We start from the raw sequence: 16,631 nt of genomic DNA, 5'->3' as shown, positions 1-16,631 counted from the left end.
ATGATGTGGTGTCCCTCAGGGTGCCCTCTTTCTGGTAGAGGGATGTCCTCGGGGTCCCTTTGGGGAGTGTATTTGGCTGGTGGGCCTATTTGCCCATCACAGATAGAGAAGTGCGTCCACCCTAGCACGCAGAATTTCAGCAAAGTATCTTTTACTCCACAAGCAAATATTGAAAAGAAGAAATGGCATGGGAGGGCAGATATAACAGGTGGGATTTTGGTGGGTTATAAAAAAAAATTTTTTTTTTTAAGATTTTATTTATTTATTTGACAGAGATAGAGACAGCCAGCGAGAGAGGGAACACAAGCAGGGGGGGTGGGAGAGGAAGAAGCAGGCTCATAGCAGAGGAGCCTGATGTGGGGCTCGATCCCATAACACAGGGATCATGCCCTGAGCCGAAGGCAGACGCTTAACCGCTGTGCCACCCAGGGGCCCCTTAAAAAAAATTTTTTTACTGCTCACGGTCTAGACCCCCTCCGCCGATTCTCCATCACTGAGAGTAACATGACCCGGTGATGGGATATCTGAGGCTCTTGACCTTGAAGACGACAGTGCGCGGTTGGGCTCTGTCCCACAGTGCGCAGAAGCAGCTGGGTACTTAAGAAAGCACAGAACCCATCTGAAACCTTGACGTTCAAGATGAGAGACGGTGACGATGTCGGGGTGGGGGCGGGGGAGAGATCCAAAGGAAGCTCAGCAAGCACTCACCTTGGCCGAGTCTCGCGGGGTTACATCCTCCGTGACTTAGGTATAGAATTCCAGCTTTTCCTTCCGCAATCTTGAAAAGCTTTGCTTTCCAGGGACAGGGACACGTGGAGCCTTCTGCACAGGCGACGAGCTGCTAGTCACCGGACTGCTGCCCTGAGGCTCCTGCTGCTTCCATGCCCGCGGGCCGGTGGGGACCTGCGGCCTGGAGCAGGAAACACACTGGACCGCCCTCTCCCGCCCCGGGGTCATTAGGTTTTTGCAGCAGCACATGTCCTGCCAGTCACGCAGCTCACTCCCCCCAGAGACTGCACTCCAGGACGCAGATACGAAGGCGGGTGGGTGAGTTCTGTCTTCGCCGTGCTGGTTTCCACTCTGGTCGAGGGTCCAAAGATGATCTTTCCCAACCTTCACGGAAAGGCCTGTAGGCACTGGCTAGCATCTGCGGCCCAGCTTACAGCAGCCATTGGGCCGGCGAGTTACCACCACCAAGAGGGAAGAGGGGCAGGTGCTAGGAAGACACAAGGGGAAGGGTGGGTCCATCGTGGGACGACCCCCCCCCCCAGTGTGACAGTGACAACAGTGCGTGGGTGGGAGCACCAGAACATACGTTCTTACAAAAAAAAAAAAAAAAAGGAGGACTTCTAAATAGGACCTTGGGGGCCTGCTCAGAGGGTAAGTCTCAGGCTACAAGGAAAACATCTCAACTGCTAAGGATCCCTGAGTTCCCTGGTCCAACTTCCTCCCGTTAGACACAAGGACAGGGCGGGCCCCAGAGAGGGGACAGGCTCCTGGTGACCCTGAGTTCCACCCTCTGAGCCGGCCTCGGCCTCGCGTAATAGAAGGGACCAGACCGAAGTCCCCGCACCCTCCACCGCGCAGCGAGCAAGCAGCTGCACGCAGATGGACATCAGCGACCCAGGAAGTCATGCGCCCGTCCCCCGCCCAGCCTGCCGGCGCAGCCACGTGAGGTCCAAGTCACAGGCGGTTTCCATACTAGCAAAATACTTTTATTATTTTATAATGATAAAAGAAGGAGAGTAAAGATTTCTTTTTGGTGTATACCAGAGTTAAGGGCGGTAGAAGAATAAGGGGATTAATAGGATTTTTATGTACTTTGATGACAATAAAAAGTTAACAATATCAACCGTTTGCCATAAAACTTATCATAGCTCCCCCAAAACACATATATAAAGGATCATAGTTTTAAAATCTATAAAAGTAAAAAATATACAGTCAGAAACTCTAACGCTTATTTCCTCTTTAATATAAAATTGTAAACATTTATTTACACAAAGCAAATGTGTATAACAAAGTCCGAGCACCCTTCTTTTGAGTCATGGCTCCTGGAAGAGGGGATTTGCACTGAAGCGGAGGCGTCTCCTCCCGACTCCCCAAAAACCAGATTCATAAATAAAGCCATGGGCAGCTCCCTGGGGGGACCCCAAGCATCACATTTTATTGCTCCGACACTGCAGCGGGAAGCCTGCTGTCTGTCCGGCGGCCCGAGGACTAAGGCAGGGGCGGCCCTCCCCACGAGGGGACAGACGTGAGCAGCCAGAGGGAGACCAGGAGAGGAACAGGACCCATCGCCAGCCCCTAGCCCGCTATTTTTGGTAGGAAACCCGCTGAAGTCACCCTCTAGCCCTTCGGATAGGGGAACTCCCGCAGAGGGTGGAGTCTTCACTGGCTTTATGATTCATTCCCTTCTGTGAAAGCACAGTTCAGCATCTGGGGGTGGGGGTGGGGGGCGGGGAGGGCGTTCAAAGGGGAAATGGCGCAGACACCACCCGAGGTGGCAAATGGCTATTAGAGAAGAGGCTCTGAGGGTCCAAGTACCCCCTTGAAAGGCACTGCTGGTGCAGAATAATTACCCCTGTGTGCACAACCCTTCGTCCCCTCAAAGCCACTCAGGCTGCCCATGTGGATACCATCCCTGGCTCAGCTCTTTACATAGGACACTCCTTGAACCATCCACGTCGAGACTCCAGGGAAATAAAAATGGGGTTTCGGTTTCTCCTGAGACCACTCTCATGGAAGCCACTCTTCTCAGTGTCCTAGCTGCTCGCCGACACTCTGTTTAAAAGGGTCTCACTCTGCACTGACCATTTTGCTTTCGTTCTAACCCCAGTGCTCTGTCCATCTGTTTGGCCAGAAGCAGCCCACACGTAATCCTGTTTTGTGGACTCTTAGCTTAGTCAAGTCCACAGACCTTCAGAGAGAAATCCACTCCCATTTGGAGAAGGATGTGTTAGTGTTATAAAGCCATTCTCTTTAAAAAGTGCAAGTCATCTGACGTGGGAGAGTGGCCGAAGTGGTAAAACCAAGTGGGATTCTCTCCTCCGGCCCTGCCCGCAGGCCCCCGGGCCACCACGCGCTCGCTGCTTTCCCTCCCTCCCCCCTTGCACCGTTGCTTTCTGGGGAGAAGCCCTCCCGCCTACAACACTGGGGCTTCCTAAGGAATTTTAGTGACTCTTTCCCCACCTGTCTAGTACACTGTTGCCTTCAAGAAGTTTTCCATTTGGGCTGGAGAGACAAAGAAGGGGAGGCAGAAAGGTCACAGGAACTGGAGATGGGGTGAAGACCTCTGTGCACAGCTCAGCTAGGATCACCTTCCTGACACATTAAATCCCAGTTTTCAGAGAAACTGCAGAAGGTGGGGAGAGACGAGAGGACACAGGAACCCCAAACATTCCATTCCGGCACGTGGCCCGGGAGCTGCCTGGGGGCTGGCCGTCCTGAGTGCCAACCTGGGGGACACGGCACCGCAGGAGCAGCAGGAGAGGCTGCAGAGGCCACATCTGTGTCCCCAGCTCTGCTACCTCGCGGCACCCTGTTTCTTTCTGGCACATGCAGTCACAGGCTGCGCAGGCGGAAACCATTGCCCAGGGACCCTCCCTTTCCCCTGAAAGCGGACAAAGAGCAGGAATAAGAAAGGCTCCTGACCACAGGGAAACCCTAGGTCCCCAGTGCCACTCAATCGGTTTAAACCACCACCTATCCTAATCGGTCTTCAAATCTTAAAAAAAAAAAAAAAATCTTTTCTATGCTACAAATTGCAAATAGTTCTGCTATATGAAGTTGCAACGAAACCTGTCCCCAGCACTGGGGCAAGTGGAGAAGTCTTGGATTAAGTCAACACGATGGCACAGGTTTGGTAAGCCTGACATCGTGGGGTTTCACTGTTCTTACTGTTGGGTTTTTTTGGTCATTTGGATAGAAAACCACCTGTAGAACCCTGTCCTGCTGTCCCGACACCAGGCAATGGATGCCAGCAGAGGGGCTGGGACCAGCCCGACGGACCGCCACTGCTGGCTGGGAGCCGGTGGGGCCCCGCAGACCCTGACCAGGGCCCACCTCAGCCCTGGGGCTCCAGCCCACCCCCCACCCCCACCCGGTTCCCCGGGCCACGGGCTTTTGGTCCAAAGTAGTTGCTCTTTCTTGAATCTGAGAACAAAAATACAGGCTGTATGAACACTGAGAACACTGCAAACCCTCCAGTTACTGAGGCCCTAAAAGGTCGTCCAAATCATTCATCCACTCTTCCGAAGTCCTGTTCTTCAGCAGGGAGTCGATCAGGTCGGCATCTCCGGCCATGCTGGCCAGCCCGCTGCCACCTGGCTGCCCGCTGTAGGCAAAGGGCAGCTCCTGGCCCGCGGTCCGCACGGGGTAGGCCTGAGAGCAGTGCAGTCCCGCCCGGCCCCCCATTGGTGGTGCCGGGCTCTGGCTGAAGGCCCCCAGCTCAGGCCCGCCGGGGTTCAGGCCCGGCAAGCCTGGCTGTGGGGCTCCCTGGGGAGGTGCTGGGGCGGGGGCACTGGTCCTCTGCTGCGCGCTCACCGGGGGCAGCATGGAGCCCGCCGCACCTGCCGAGCTCATGGGGGCCATGGGCCTGCTGGGCATTGCCTGGGAGAACTGGGGGCTGGACATTTTCAGGTGGGCCTGCTGCATGTGGAAACTGGAGGCTGCCGTGAACGCGCTCACGGTGTTGCTCCCTGGGGTCTGGCCACTCAAGTTCGGCAGGCCCTGATGTTGCCACGAGGGGTTCTGGCCTCCCATAGCGGCTGACACCCTCGGGACCTGTGGCTTGGTTAAGCCAGAGTTCAGGGTCCCCTTGTTGTGCTGTTGGGAGAGGCCAGAGCTGCCCAGAGAGTTCTGCCCATAGGCAGCGGAGACCGAGGTGTTCTGGCCCACGCCGGTCTGCCGTGCGATGTGGGCATGTCCGTTGGTGGCCTGTGGCGGAGGCTGGGCAACGATCTGCGTGATGCCGGAGGCCATGCCATAGAGACCACTCTGCGGCAGGCTCTGGGAGCCAGTGAACTGAGCCACACCCCGGTCCTGCTGGCCTGAGTTGGAGGGGAGAGAGGAAACCGAAGTGTGTCCGGGGCCCATTGGCATCAGATTCCCGGCCTGAGGGAACCCTCGAGGACAGCTGGAGTTAGATGGGCCCAAGCTGTTCATGCCAGGCACAGCAGCAGAGGACCCTAGAAGACAGAGCAGAGTCGGTCAATCGGGCTGGCATTTTGTGGAGAGGCTCTAAGACCCCAGCTGCAGGCACTATTCTCTGGCGTGAGAGGCAGAATCAGAACACCAGGTATCTTAAGGTCAGTGGAGCCTCGAAGAAGACAGCCCTGGGGGCCAAAGGAGAGCAGCTTTCCCACAGGGTGGAACGGAGGCCAGTCTGGAGCAGTGAGGAATTTAAGACTGGCTCAGAGGAAGGGGCAAAACCCCAAGGTGGGGGAAGCCAGGAGACTCAATGATTCACCTGTCAAAGGCCCACCCCATTTCTGCTCTGTCGGAGGCCCCATGCCAGCACGGGGACTCTGAGACGGATCTGGCCCAGGGCCTGCCTCTGCGAGGCAAAGGCTCCATGTGGTGTGACAGGGTGATGACAACAGCTGGCAGGGCAGGGGACCAGAGGCTCAGTGCCTGGGAGGATCTGGGGAGGGCTTCAGAGAAATGGTGACAAAGACATTAGGTTTTAAAAGGGTCGAATTTTAGTGACTGAACAGTTGGGAGAAACGGAGTATTCTAGACAGAGAAGACAGTGTGGAAAGGCACAGAGTTACAAGAGGTGGTCTGTGTGGGGAGCTCCGTGGCTGGGGTCCGGGAGGGTGTCCCCACTGGCTGGAGATACAACTGGACAGACAGTTGTGGCCAGACTCAGGGGAGCTGGGGCTCCTCGTGAAGGGCAGGGCTGCAGAGCCATAGGGCAAGCGGACTGTGACAGTGGTTCTGGGGCTGGGCAGGGGCTGCTCAAATTACTTAGGTGAGGGACACACGAGCTGTTGGCACCGTGGGGGTGAGAGCGGGAGGGTGTGAGGTCCCACTGAATTCCTGGACTGATGGCCTGAGCAAGGCAGTCAGGTTCCCTCGCACATGGGCGACATGGCAGCTGAGACCTCAGAGTGCTTCCCGCCCTGCGCCCAGCTGCCCACTGCTGATGCCACCCGTGACACCAAAGTGAGCTGACAGGGAGAAAGGGAAGCAGCAAAAGGCCACACAAACGACACCAAGTCTCTCTCCTTATCTGGAAAATAAGAGGGTCACTTTCTGAAGGCACCTAACGGCAGACACAAAAGAACTTTCTTAAGAATTACAGAAGCCATTTCCTGTTGATAAGCTATCGTCCGGCCAGAAATGATTTTGCTTCAAAAGACGCCGCCGCCGGAGTACCCGCCGAAGTGGTCTGCTGTCCCCCGGCCCGAGGGGACCCAGAGAGCCAGGCTGCACAGGCACGCTGACGTTTATACAAGCAAGTCGATCTAGTCAGCTGCTAGCAGGAGGCCCCGCAGACAGTGAGAACTCGGCAGGGGAGGGATAGACCAACCGCTCTGGCCCGGGCCTGCCGTCCCCGCCCGCCTGCACCACCTCCGACGTCCCCTCACCTGTGAACTGTCCCACCTGCTGGGGGAAGGTGCTCTGGGTTGGGTCTTGGTACTGGGGAGGCGGGCGCGTCAGGTGGCGCTGAAACTGCTGCTTCTCCTAGAAAACGTTAAGAACAATAGAACAAAACAACAAGACCCACATAAAACAAAAACAACAGAGTTAGATCAGACAAAAGCACACCCCCGTTTGTTACTCAGGGATGCGTTCCTGTGGAGATGATACTTGTGGTTTCATTTGGGGGATTTTTAATCAACTGTATGAAACAGGACAGGGCAGACCTAAGAAGCAATGATTAGAAAAAAAAAAAAAAGGTGGTTTATGGGTTTAAAGAAACGTTGGGGGGGGGCGCCTGGCTGGCTCAGGCATTTGAGCAACCCACTCTTGTTTCAGCTCAGGTCATGGTCTCAGGACCGTGAGATGGAGCCCTGCACTGGGCTCCGAGCTGGGCGTGGAGCCTGCTTCAGATTCTCTCTCCCTTTGCTCCTCCCCGCAACGCTGGGAGGGCAGAGCAGGGAAATGCGAACCAGAGCCACAGCGACATACCACCGCTCATGCACGAGGATAGCTAGAACCAGAAACGCAAGCACGGGAAGGCTGTGGCGAGACTGGGCGCCCTCACACTGCTGTGGGATGTAAAACAGCGCAGCCGCTGGGGAGAACAGTCTGGCGACTCCGCACAGGGCTCCATGTAGGAGCTACCATGTGACCCAGTGACTCCGCCCCCGCGTGTACACTTGACAGAGCTGAAAACCTCCGTCCATAGGAAGGCGCAACAATCTGTGTGTCGCCAACCGGTGACCAAGTAAGTCAAACGGAGTGCATCCAAAGAGAGCACCGCTCAGCCACGGGAAGGAGGGAAACACGCACGTGCCACAACACGGGCGATGACTTTTTAGGGGCTGAAAACGGATGAAGTCGACTGTGGTGATGGCTGCACTGCTGTGTGATTATCGTAAAACCACCGGATTGTACACTTCAAATGGGTGGATAGAGGTCACATGACTCTCAGTTCCCAATAAAGCTGTCATTTTTAAAAATGGCAGAACTGAGGCAGGGGGGTGGGCTTTAAAGTCCTCCTCAGTCACCTTCGTCTCCTGGGTAGCTGGTTCTTCTCTTACGACTTTAAAGATGGGACCTGAAACCCTGAGCACTGCCGCAACCTTGGCGCCCGCACACCACACCTGGGGGCCGCGCGGGTGGACTGCAGGACGTGGAGGGGGCTTGTGGCCTGATTCTAGGACTCAAGGGCCTCAGGGACGTTTGCACGTCCCTATGTCATCTTCCGGCTCAGCACAAACTACATTTACAACAAAGCTGGACCCCACAGTGAACCGGCAGACTGGGGGGCTCCGTGCTCTGGTAGCTGCGGACAAGGGACGTGGAAACGCATCCCTAACAAGTACAGTGCTGGGCACAGATCGGCCTCCACGAATCCCCACCGAGTGACACGGAAAGCTGCCTCTACACAGGCCACTGCTGACGAAGGGGCTTAAGGGGCAAAGGAGGGGCGCCTGGGTGGCTCAGTCCACTGAGGGGCGTCTGCTGGAGATTCTCTCCCTCTCTCTAAAATAAATAAGTCTTCAGAAATTTTTTCTTGAAAAAGGGCAAAGGACATGCAAACGAAGGGCCACACATGCACGCACACACACACGCACACACGCAGCGGGGCTGACAGCCACGCTGTGACGTGGGAGGCGGGTGCGTGTGGGGCGGCGGGGGTCGTCTTCACCTCTCGTGTTACCTGTTCTGCCAGAAGGTGCTGCTGCCTCTGCAGGAACTGCTGTTGCTGCAGATGCTTTTGCTGCTGCTCCCGCTGTTTCTGTTGGTCCAAAAGCAAGTGATGCTGCTTCATGACCGCCGCCTGCTGCTGGCTGCTCAGATAGGGGGCGCTGCTGCGGGTGCTGGCCACGGACGCAGCGGGCTGCTGGCTCCCCACCCCGGCAGCCGGGGCAGCCACGGGGACGCTGGGCGGGGTCTGCTCCTGTGAGCACAGAGAAGGGGGTCTCACGTCAGGAGGAACACAGTGACGCCCATAAGCCGGGATCGGAGCAGGTTCTTCCCTGAAGCCCCCACGGAGCCCCGTGCACGCGTCCTCCAGGCCCGGGCCGGATGTCCAGGGAGCGAACACCCGAGCACCCAGGCAGGAGCAGTGTCCCCAGCCGCACGGGATCCCTGCTGCCTGCGGCTCACCAGCGGCAAAGGTGAGATCTTACCCTTTAGCTTGTGTATCTGCAGGCATTGCCTGCAGTCGGCAACCGGAGCTTCTAAACGCTCACTTTCTGGAATGCGCGAGTGCAGAAGGGGCCCCCGGGGAGGAACGCTCTGAGGGGCTCCAACGGATGGAGACACGATGGTCCAAGTGTGCAAACCCTGGGTCCCCAGCGGTGGGCCTGCCCCTCGACTGCCGGAAACCACACCACGTGTCCATCCGCGTATGGCACTTTCCTGGGACCAGTCTGCTTGGCTTTCGTCAGATACTCACGCTCACAGGATACTGAGTATCAATGAAAACGTCAATAAATACTCTCAATACGTGGGCTAAAAGTGAGAGTCACGTCAGGGGCTGCACGGTATTATCCCATCGTGACTTACATTTAAACGGGGGGGGGGGGATTGAACCCAAAATGGGAAAAAGGTAAAAAGCAATGATCATTTAAACAACCTCAACTTTTTGAGCTCTTTCCAGTCCTTACAGGTCTAACCTGACAAGAGGTCCATCCTTACAAGAGTCTAAACTTCGAGCAGACAGACGCTGAGGTAATTTCCTCACCCCAACCCCCGAGCCCCCAGAAGCCTGTGGGCTCCGAGTGCTTTGCGAGGTGCTAAGCACTGGCAGTCGTCACCGCTCTGAAGGGCACTCCCAGTGGCTGTGGAGTTTCGTGGCCGGCATCGGTGGCTGTCCCGACACTTGCACGTGTGCTCTCCTGATGAGAGATGCTTAACCTGCTTCCAGTTTGGGGCTATTAGAAATAATGATGCAATGAATATCTCGTATATAACTTTCCTATTTTTTAGGGATTATTTCTGGCAGGGGTGTAACGTGTCGATGCTTATGAACATTTGTATGGCTAAAGAAGAACATCGAATGCCAAATCACTTCCCACAAGCACCGTGCCCATGTGCCCACCCTCGTCAGCAGAGGGGCATCGATTTCCATTATTATTATCACCAACACTGGGTTTTTAGTTTTACAATTTTGCAAATACACAACGGTGCCCGCCAAGGTACTAGCCGCAGGCTTACCTACAGTCATGAAGACCAGGAGACGACGAGGTACACCGACACGAGGGCACCCCTGCGTTCCACAACTGCCGCCACACGGCTGTTAACAAGTATCGGGGATCTCCGTGCGCGGACACAGAAGATGGTCCAGGACACACCGCGAGTGAGAAAAGCCGGTGTGCTCCCCTGTGTCTTGGAGGAAGCTAGGCGAGAAGCCCTCGCCATGGGAAGGTTGCCAGGGAAGAGACATCTTAGAACACATGTGACCGTGAGTAGAAATGCAAATACCGATCCTGATAAAACTGGCACCTGACCATCCTCCACCCTACAGAGCGACGTGGCGCTGCCAGGCTGGAGCGTGATGGCTCAACAAGCACGGGGCTTACAGGGCTGGGGGTCCGCGCTCCCCTTACTAAATCTTAAGGTATTTTGCACACAGAGATCTGAAAGTTTTTTTTTTTAAAAAAAGCAAAGCCTCTAAGAAGCACATTAAATGTGACCTCTACCTGCAAAGACAGCCACACATGACTTCGTTCACGCTGTACGGCAGGCAGGACACGCCTCCCCCTCGGTGCCCAGCGATGCCTCAAACGTATGGCTACTTTAAACCACGTTACACCAGGGAATTTTATCCCATTTCTGTTTTCGGAATCAACTCCGGTTTGCCTGACTGATTTCCTCTCTCAAGAGACTCCTCCCTCCCTCTGTTCCCCAACTCCCTGGGCCTGAGTAACCGCGGGGGTGCACGGTGACAGAGAGGGAGGCCGCGTGCTCACCTGGCTGGGTGGAACCAGTGATCGGAAGGGCATATTCCCTGGCTTTGGTTTCATCATGAACAAGGAGTTCTGCTCATTGCTCATATGAGGCAGCTGCTGGGGAAGGTAAGCCATGAGGGCGGTCTTGCTCTGGCCGGCCGCGGGGCCGCCCTGCCCACAGTCGGCTTTGTAATGGGACAGGGGTTTGGTGTTGCCGTAGTCCAGCACTGAGGCCTGGTTAGTCACGGCGTTCTGGCTCAAGTTACTGGGCGGCGGGTGACTCGGCAGGTTCACGTGGCTGGCCTGGAGGTAGGGGCCCCCGGGCCGCGGGGAGCTCTTGCTCACACCGGGCATCATGAGCAGTTTGGAGTTGGTGAAGTCTTGCTTGTAGCCAGGAGGGCTGGCAGGCTTCTCCAGGGGATAGGGGACGGTTAGGGGGCTGTGGGAGGGGCCTGTCTGCGGCCACGTGGACATCTGGCCCGGGGCTGGCGCAGGGGTGGCCTGCTGCGGGTTCTGGAGCATCTGCTCGCGCTTCTGCTTGGCAGCGATCTGCTGCAGCTGGTGGGCAGAGGACAGCTCCGACGCCCCTCCCGGGCCCGGGCCGGGCAGCACCACGCTGGAGAGGGCTCTCTGTGCGTTCTGGGCCTGGGCTGATGCCGGCATCAGGCTGGGACTGGGATTGTCGGCCCCCGGCTGACCGGAGGCGTGGAACAGAGGCTGAGCGCCCCCCAGGCTGGGTGACTCTGTGCTCACGGGGCCACCCGAAGGCCCCATAAAGGTCTGTCCTGCAGACCCAGCCCTCACTTGTGGAGAGCCTAACTGTTCTTGTTCAAAGGCGGCTGGAGAGAATTCTGTCTTAATATTAATGTCCTGTGCCAACGGGGTCTGTGTGGCCGACCCAGACGACTCTGGGTCCTTCTTCTCCTCGAAGTCCTCATTAAACAGATCCTTCATGTCTTCATCGGGCACTGACCTGTTCAGCTCCTCGATGAGCTCCTTCCACTCCTGCTCGTTCAGGTTGAGGTCAGGCATGAGGTTGCTCTGAGATATGGAGCCCCCGGCCCCCGTGATCATGCAAGGCAGGTCATCAACGGGCTCCTGCTTCAGCTCTTTAGTCAGGCTCAGGGGAAACGGCTCGCCGGGGGTGCTGCCCCCGTTCAAGTGGAGGCTGGAGTCGACCAGACACTTCTTACTGATGGAGTCCAGCCCCAGGGCGTGCTTCCCGCTGGCCTGCAGCACCTCGGGGCCAGGCTTGTCAGGCTGCCCCAGGGGAGAGGCCGGGGGCAGGCCGTTGGATGTGACGGCTACTCCCAGTGGGGCCTCTCGCCGGGTCTTCTTGTGTCCAGGGAAGAGGTCTCCGTAGCCGTTCTGCTGCTCGCCATTCTGAGGGGAGGTGGTGCTATCGAGGTTCCTCTTCACCGTATCGTGGAGATGCTGCAAGACACGGACAAGAGGGACTTAAGACACAGCGCCATGCAGGAGGCCTGTCCACGTCTAGCGCTGACGTCAGTCAGGGCCTACGTCCCCGCAGTGCTCTCCTGTTGACTGCGCTTGTCCAGCTTACCCCCCCTTCCCCTCTCCCAGGTCCTACGGCTGGGCCTGAGTCCCGACCACTAACTGCACTGCGGGAAAGTGAGCCCACTTCAGTCAGGGTGTGGGTCCCTCACTTCTGCGGCCCTGTCTTCCTGCAGGACGCAAGCCCCATGCTGCCCACGGTCATCTAGTCGGAGGGTGTGCCCAAGAATGGAGCCAATGAGAAAGAACCAGAAGATACATACATGTTCTCGAGGGCGCCACCTAAGTCCTGGCTGTACAGGAGATCACCCTGGACTTTTCACTTCAGGGAACCAAAAAATTTCTCCTTGTGTTTAAGCTGATTTAACTCTGATTGCTATCGCTTCCCGTGGAAGGAGCCCTGGCTGCTAGGGGCTCTTTCTCAGGCGTTGGTGGGGGTGGCTCACGAGCACCAGGCCGCCGTCGTGTGGCACAGGCCAGTTTTCACGCCCTGTACAGCCTTCCAAGGAGCCGTTGCTCGGCCCCACCCCTTCTCTCCAGGCAGGGCTGCTCCATTCGTGCCCACCCTCCTCCCTGCCGGCCACAGCAGCTTCCGATCCCCCGTGCCCAGACACCAGCCCCACAAACCCCACCACTTCCTATCAAGAGCATTTCTCTGGACACAGCCAGTGTGTCTCTCACTGCTGTTCTTGCTTCCCCCGATCTCCTCAGCAAGATTTGTTCAGCTAACCTTCCGAACAGTCCACCTTGTGCAGGGGGCCAGTGCTGTGTGCAGATCAAGACAAATGAGGTGGTTCCTGTGGAACTCACGGGCTCCCGGCCTTCCAGGCCATGGGACACACACGGACACACACACACACACACACACACACACACACGACACACACACGGCTACAAACGCCCTCCACAAGCAGTGAGCAGCAGCACCCTGAGCTGGGAGTCCAGGCGCCGGAGTTTCATGACAAGAATACGACAATGGGAGTGGGGAGGAGAGAAGGTGGTATCTTTCCACTCTTTCCCCAGCCTCGTTTCCAACTGCCAGGACATGGCTTCTCCTTTAACGGAGGTGCCTACACTTAGTTCTAAACATGGTGCTGCTCCTTTCCAGGCTTACTTTTGTGACATTTTTGTCCCTCACCCTCCGCCACCCCCCATTCCATCCCTCCCTCCCACTGACCCTAAGCACCTACACTGTGCCACTTACAGAGTTCCAAACAGTAGCTTTCATTATCATCTTTCAATAGCTATCAGAGGCATCGGTAGCACCCAGAGCTCCGTACTGCTGTCCTCTGGCTACAGAGAAGGGCTACACCGACCCACCACAGCGGCTGGAGGAGCCAGAGAGCGCCCGCGCTCTGACCAGGGGTCCTGCCCTAGGCGACTCCTTGGGCACCAGCTCTCAGCAGCAAACCACCTCTAGATACAAATGCACTACAAGCAAAGAAACAAGGAGGGCAATTTTCTCAATCTGGTGTCCCAATTCCAATGCTCCCATTCCTTTTTTATCCCCACTTCTAGATTTTCCTATTTCTTTACTGTTAAAGCCGACTGCACAAGGCTCTATAAATCCTGGCTGAGTCCGTACTTCTCTAAATCCGTATCTGGGTACCTAAGTTGGCTCAGAAAAACTTAGGGATAACAACAGATGGAACAGTAGGGCAGAGGTGTAAGCTGACCACGGTCCTAGGACCCTACGAGAGGACAGCTGCTTTACTTTCATGTGGGTTCCTCTGCTTCCTGCTGCCACCTAGGGGCGGGAGGGGGAAAGGGACCCATGCTCTTCAAACGGACCTTTATAAGATCAACCGTTGGAAAGGTTTCCTTTGGGGAAGGGCAATTCATAGCTATTTAATTGGTCACAAGGAAATCTAAACGAGTTGCTGATTTTTCTTGGATTTTTTTTAAATTTTTAAAAAAGATTTTATTTATTTATTCGACAGAGATAGAGACAGCCAGCGAGAGAGGGAACACAAGCAGGGGGAGTGAGAGAGGAAGAAGCAGGCTCATAGCGGAGGAGCCTGATGTGGGGCTCGATCCCATAACGCCAGGATCACGCCCTGAGCCGAAGGCAGACACTTAACCGCTGTGCCACCCAGGTGCCCCTTTTCTTGGATTTTTATTCTTTCTATTATTTTCTTTTTGGAAAATCATTTGTTCCTCAGTGTCAGCTCTGGGCTGTCTGTAAACCTGGGAGCTCAGTTTTCCATTCTCCTAAGGGGGAAGATGGAAACCTAGGAGGTCAGGGCACTTCATGAGTCAGCTGGTCGTCCCAGATTAGAAACAGAATCCTTCTTTGCCCTAACAATTATAAAAGCTACCACTCCCTCTTTCAATATCCACATGCAAACAGCTGCAGACAAGTTCCAAAGTAACAACTCAATTTTGCAATCCAATTACTTTCAGCCAAAGGAAACACCGGGCCTTTTTCTCTCAACTGCTCACAAAATGTCACTGGAATGATGTAGGCGGGGGTGAGGAGTGTGGAATGCGGTGGCCTGGCAGATTTTTAAGTCTTAAGCATTTGCGGGAGTGCCTGATATGTGCAGGGCACTGGAGAGGAAGAGGACGATGGGTAAACCATGGGGACTAATCTCCAGGAATTTACAACAGAGATGGGCAGACAGCCTGAACGGATTAGAAGTTATGTAAGAACCAACACAGACATAAAGCATACAAAACTGGCGGCCATGGATAAACACACGGGCTCGCTCTCAGCAGACCTGGTACTTCTGGCTACTCCACTCAGAGGCTAACTATCGAATGGTCTTGAGGTACACAGGGTTCCAGGAGGATCCGGTCCTGGGATAATGTGATCTGGGGTTCGTTTCCTTTGCAAGGGGGTTTTGTTAAAGGGTACCATGTGCCTGATGGCAAGCTGGAGGCCCTGCATGCTCACCCAGTCTTCCACCAAAGCACCCTGCGGGCCTGACTCCCACCCCAGCCTTTGCCCCCCATCAGCTTCCGCTCTGGGCAGGGGGCCCCAGAATATCCACGCCGCTCTGGGTCAAGCTGGAGCTGCGGACACCAAATCTGCATCCTGCGTCCCCCACCCCCAGCCCAGCTTGAGGCACCAGCCTTACCGCACAGTCCTTGCCTAGTCTCCACTTCTGCCACCTCCCACTGAAGTTCCAGGGCGCTTTGAGGACAGACTAACCACAGGGTAACACCTATACTCTTGCGCTGAGCTAACAAACACAGGTGGCTGCTTGGGACAGGGGTGGCTCTCTTCTCCATCTCTCCAACCTGTCTCCTTGTTAATTCCCTCATGGAGGCACTCACCTGAATAAGCCTAGCTTCCCCCATTAGAATGAAAAGCAGAGGCCCAGTACCTGGAACAGCGCCTGGCACTCAGTAAGTATTTGTGAATGAATGTGCTCTCTTACCCGCCATGTCGACGGAGCTCTAGACTACTCCTGTTTGTCCAACCACCTACCTGCCGTGTAGGGTGTACCACAGGTAATTCAGACTTAATCTGTCCCAACCTGAAGCAGCTTCTCCCGAGTCCCGTCTTCCTTTCTCTGTTCCTGTCCCAGACCATGTCACTACCATCCACCTGGTCACATAAGCCAGAACTGGAGAGCCACTCTAGCCACTCCTTCTCTACTCCTCGGACCCAATCAGCACCCTCGTCCTGCTAAGTCCACCTCCTCAGCATTCTTGGATCTACACACTAACTTCTCTTGCTTGAATCATTTTCACCATGTCTACAGCTAGTCTTGTTGCAGTCTCTGCCCTCATCTACATTCCGCACTAAGGTCGGAGTGACTGCACGGAAGGGCAAACCTGACCCTATCACTCCTCCTGAAAGCTCTTCAGTGGCACCTCGTTGCCCTGAGGGCTTCATAACCCTGAGCTTGGCTCCGCCATCCTTCGGCTCTGGCACCGGTTTGACTCCCCACCAACTATCCAATTGCACCCGTGCTGTACGCCAGTGGTCCGGCTCGCTGGAACGCCTGAGAAGTGAGGTGGAAACATACAAAACCTTACCTTTTTAAGGCAGCAATTCAACCTAATACCATGCTCGCTTTCCCTTTTTCCCACACGTTCTTCTAGAGCCCTGTACGGACACTCAGGAACCCTGACTGTTGGTGGAAAAGTCCGTCTCCAGATAATATTGACCTACTCTCAGGCAACATTCAAGATTTTAATGATTTGAGGGAAAATGTGGGAAATCATGTCGAGTCGCAACTGTGGTAAGGCACTCATCTGAGCCAAATGCCACGGGGCCAAGTCATTACTTCCTTAGTGGCCTTGCTGACCGCTCAGCACCTGCACGTAACCACTCCTCACGGCATCAGAATCTCACGCAACCTTCAAAAGCTCGCTGTGAAGGGGAATCACCGGCCCTGTTTTCCAGCAGATGAAAGGTTCCATGAGGCTTCCCAAGGTGTGAACATTCGGGGGTCGCGGGAAGGATCTGCCGCCCATCCTCCCTCCTTGCAGCCCTGCTCCCTCCTGGTCACACTGGGAACGACCCACGTCAACTCTGCTTCCACCTGTGTGGCAGAGCGAGGCGTCTGGTATGAAACACGGGCAGCAGGGAGTGAG

At 55.7% G+C, this 16,631-nt stretch overlaps 1 protein-coding gene across 1 annotated transcript in view; it reads right to left on the bottom strand.

The window, feature by feature from the left end:
- Positions 1–1,699: 1,699 nt before the first annotated feature.
- Positions 1,700–16,631, bottom strand: part of MAML1 (mastermind like transcriptional coactivator 1) — a 40,488-nt gene continuing 25,556 nt past the window's right edge. Inside the window, exons 2-5 of the mRNA XM_040622713.1 lie at positions 10,590–12,002; positions 8,333–8,572; positions 6,591–6,687; positions 1,700–5,186 (exon numbers count right to left, since the gene is read on the bottom strand). Of these exons, the coding sequence (XP_040478647.1) occupies positions 4,207–5,186; positions 6,591–6,687; positions 8,333–8,572; positions 10,590–12,002 (2,730 nt within the window). The 3' untranslated portion in view covers positions 1,700–4,206. The remainder of the gene's footprint in view (positions 5,187–6,590; positions 6,688–8,332; positions 8,573–10,589; positions 12,003–16,631) is intronic.

Source organism: Ursus maritimus, unplaced genomic scaffold (genome assembly GCF_017311325.1).
Source record: "Ursus maritimus isolate PB19 unplaced genomic scaffold, ASM1731132v1 scaffold_5, whole genome shotgun sequence".
Lineage (NCBI taxonomy): Eukaryota > Metazoa > Chordata > Mammalia > Carnivora > Ursidae > Ursus > Ursus maritimus.
Note: the sequence above shows the minus strand (reverse complement) of the source record. Positions and strands in the feature narration are given on the sequence as shown.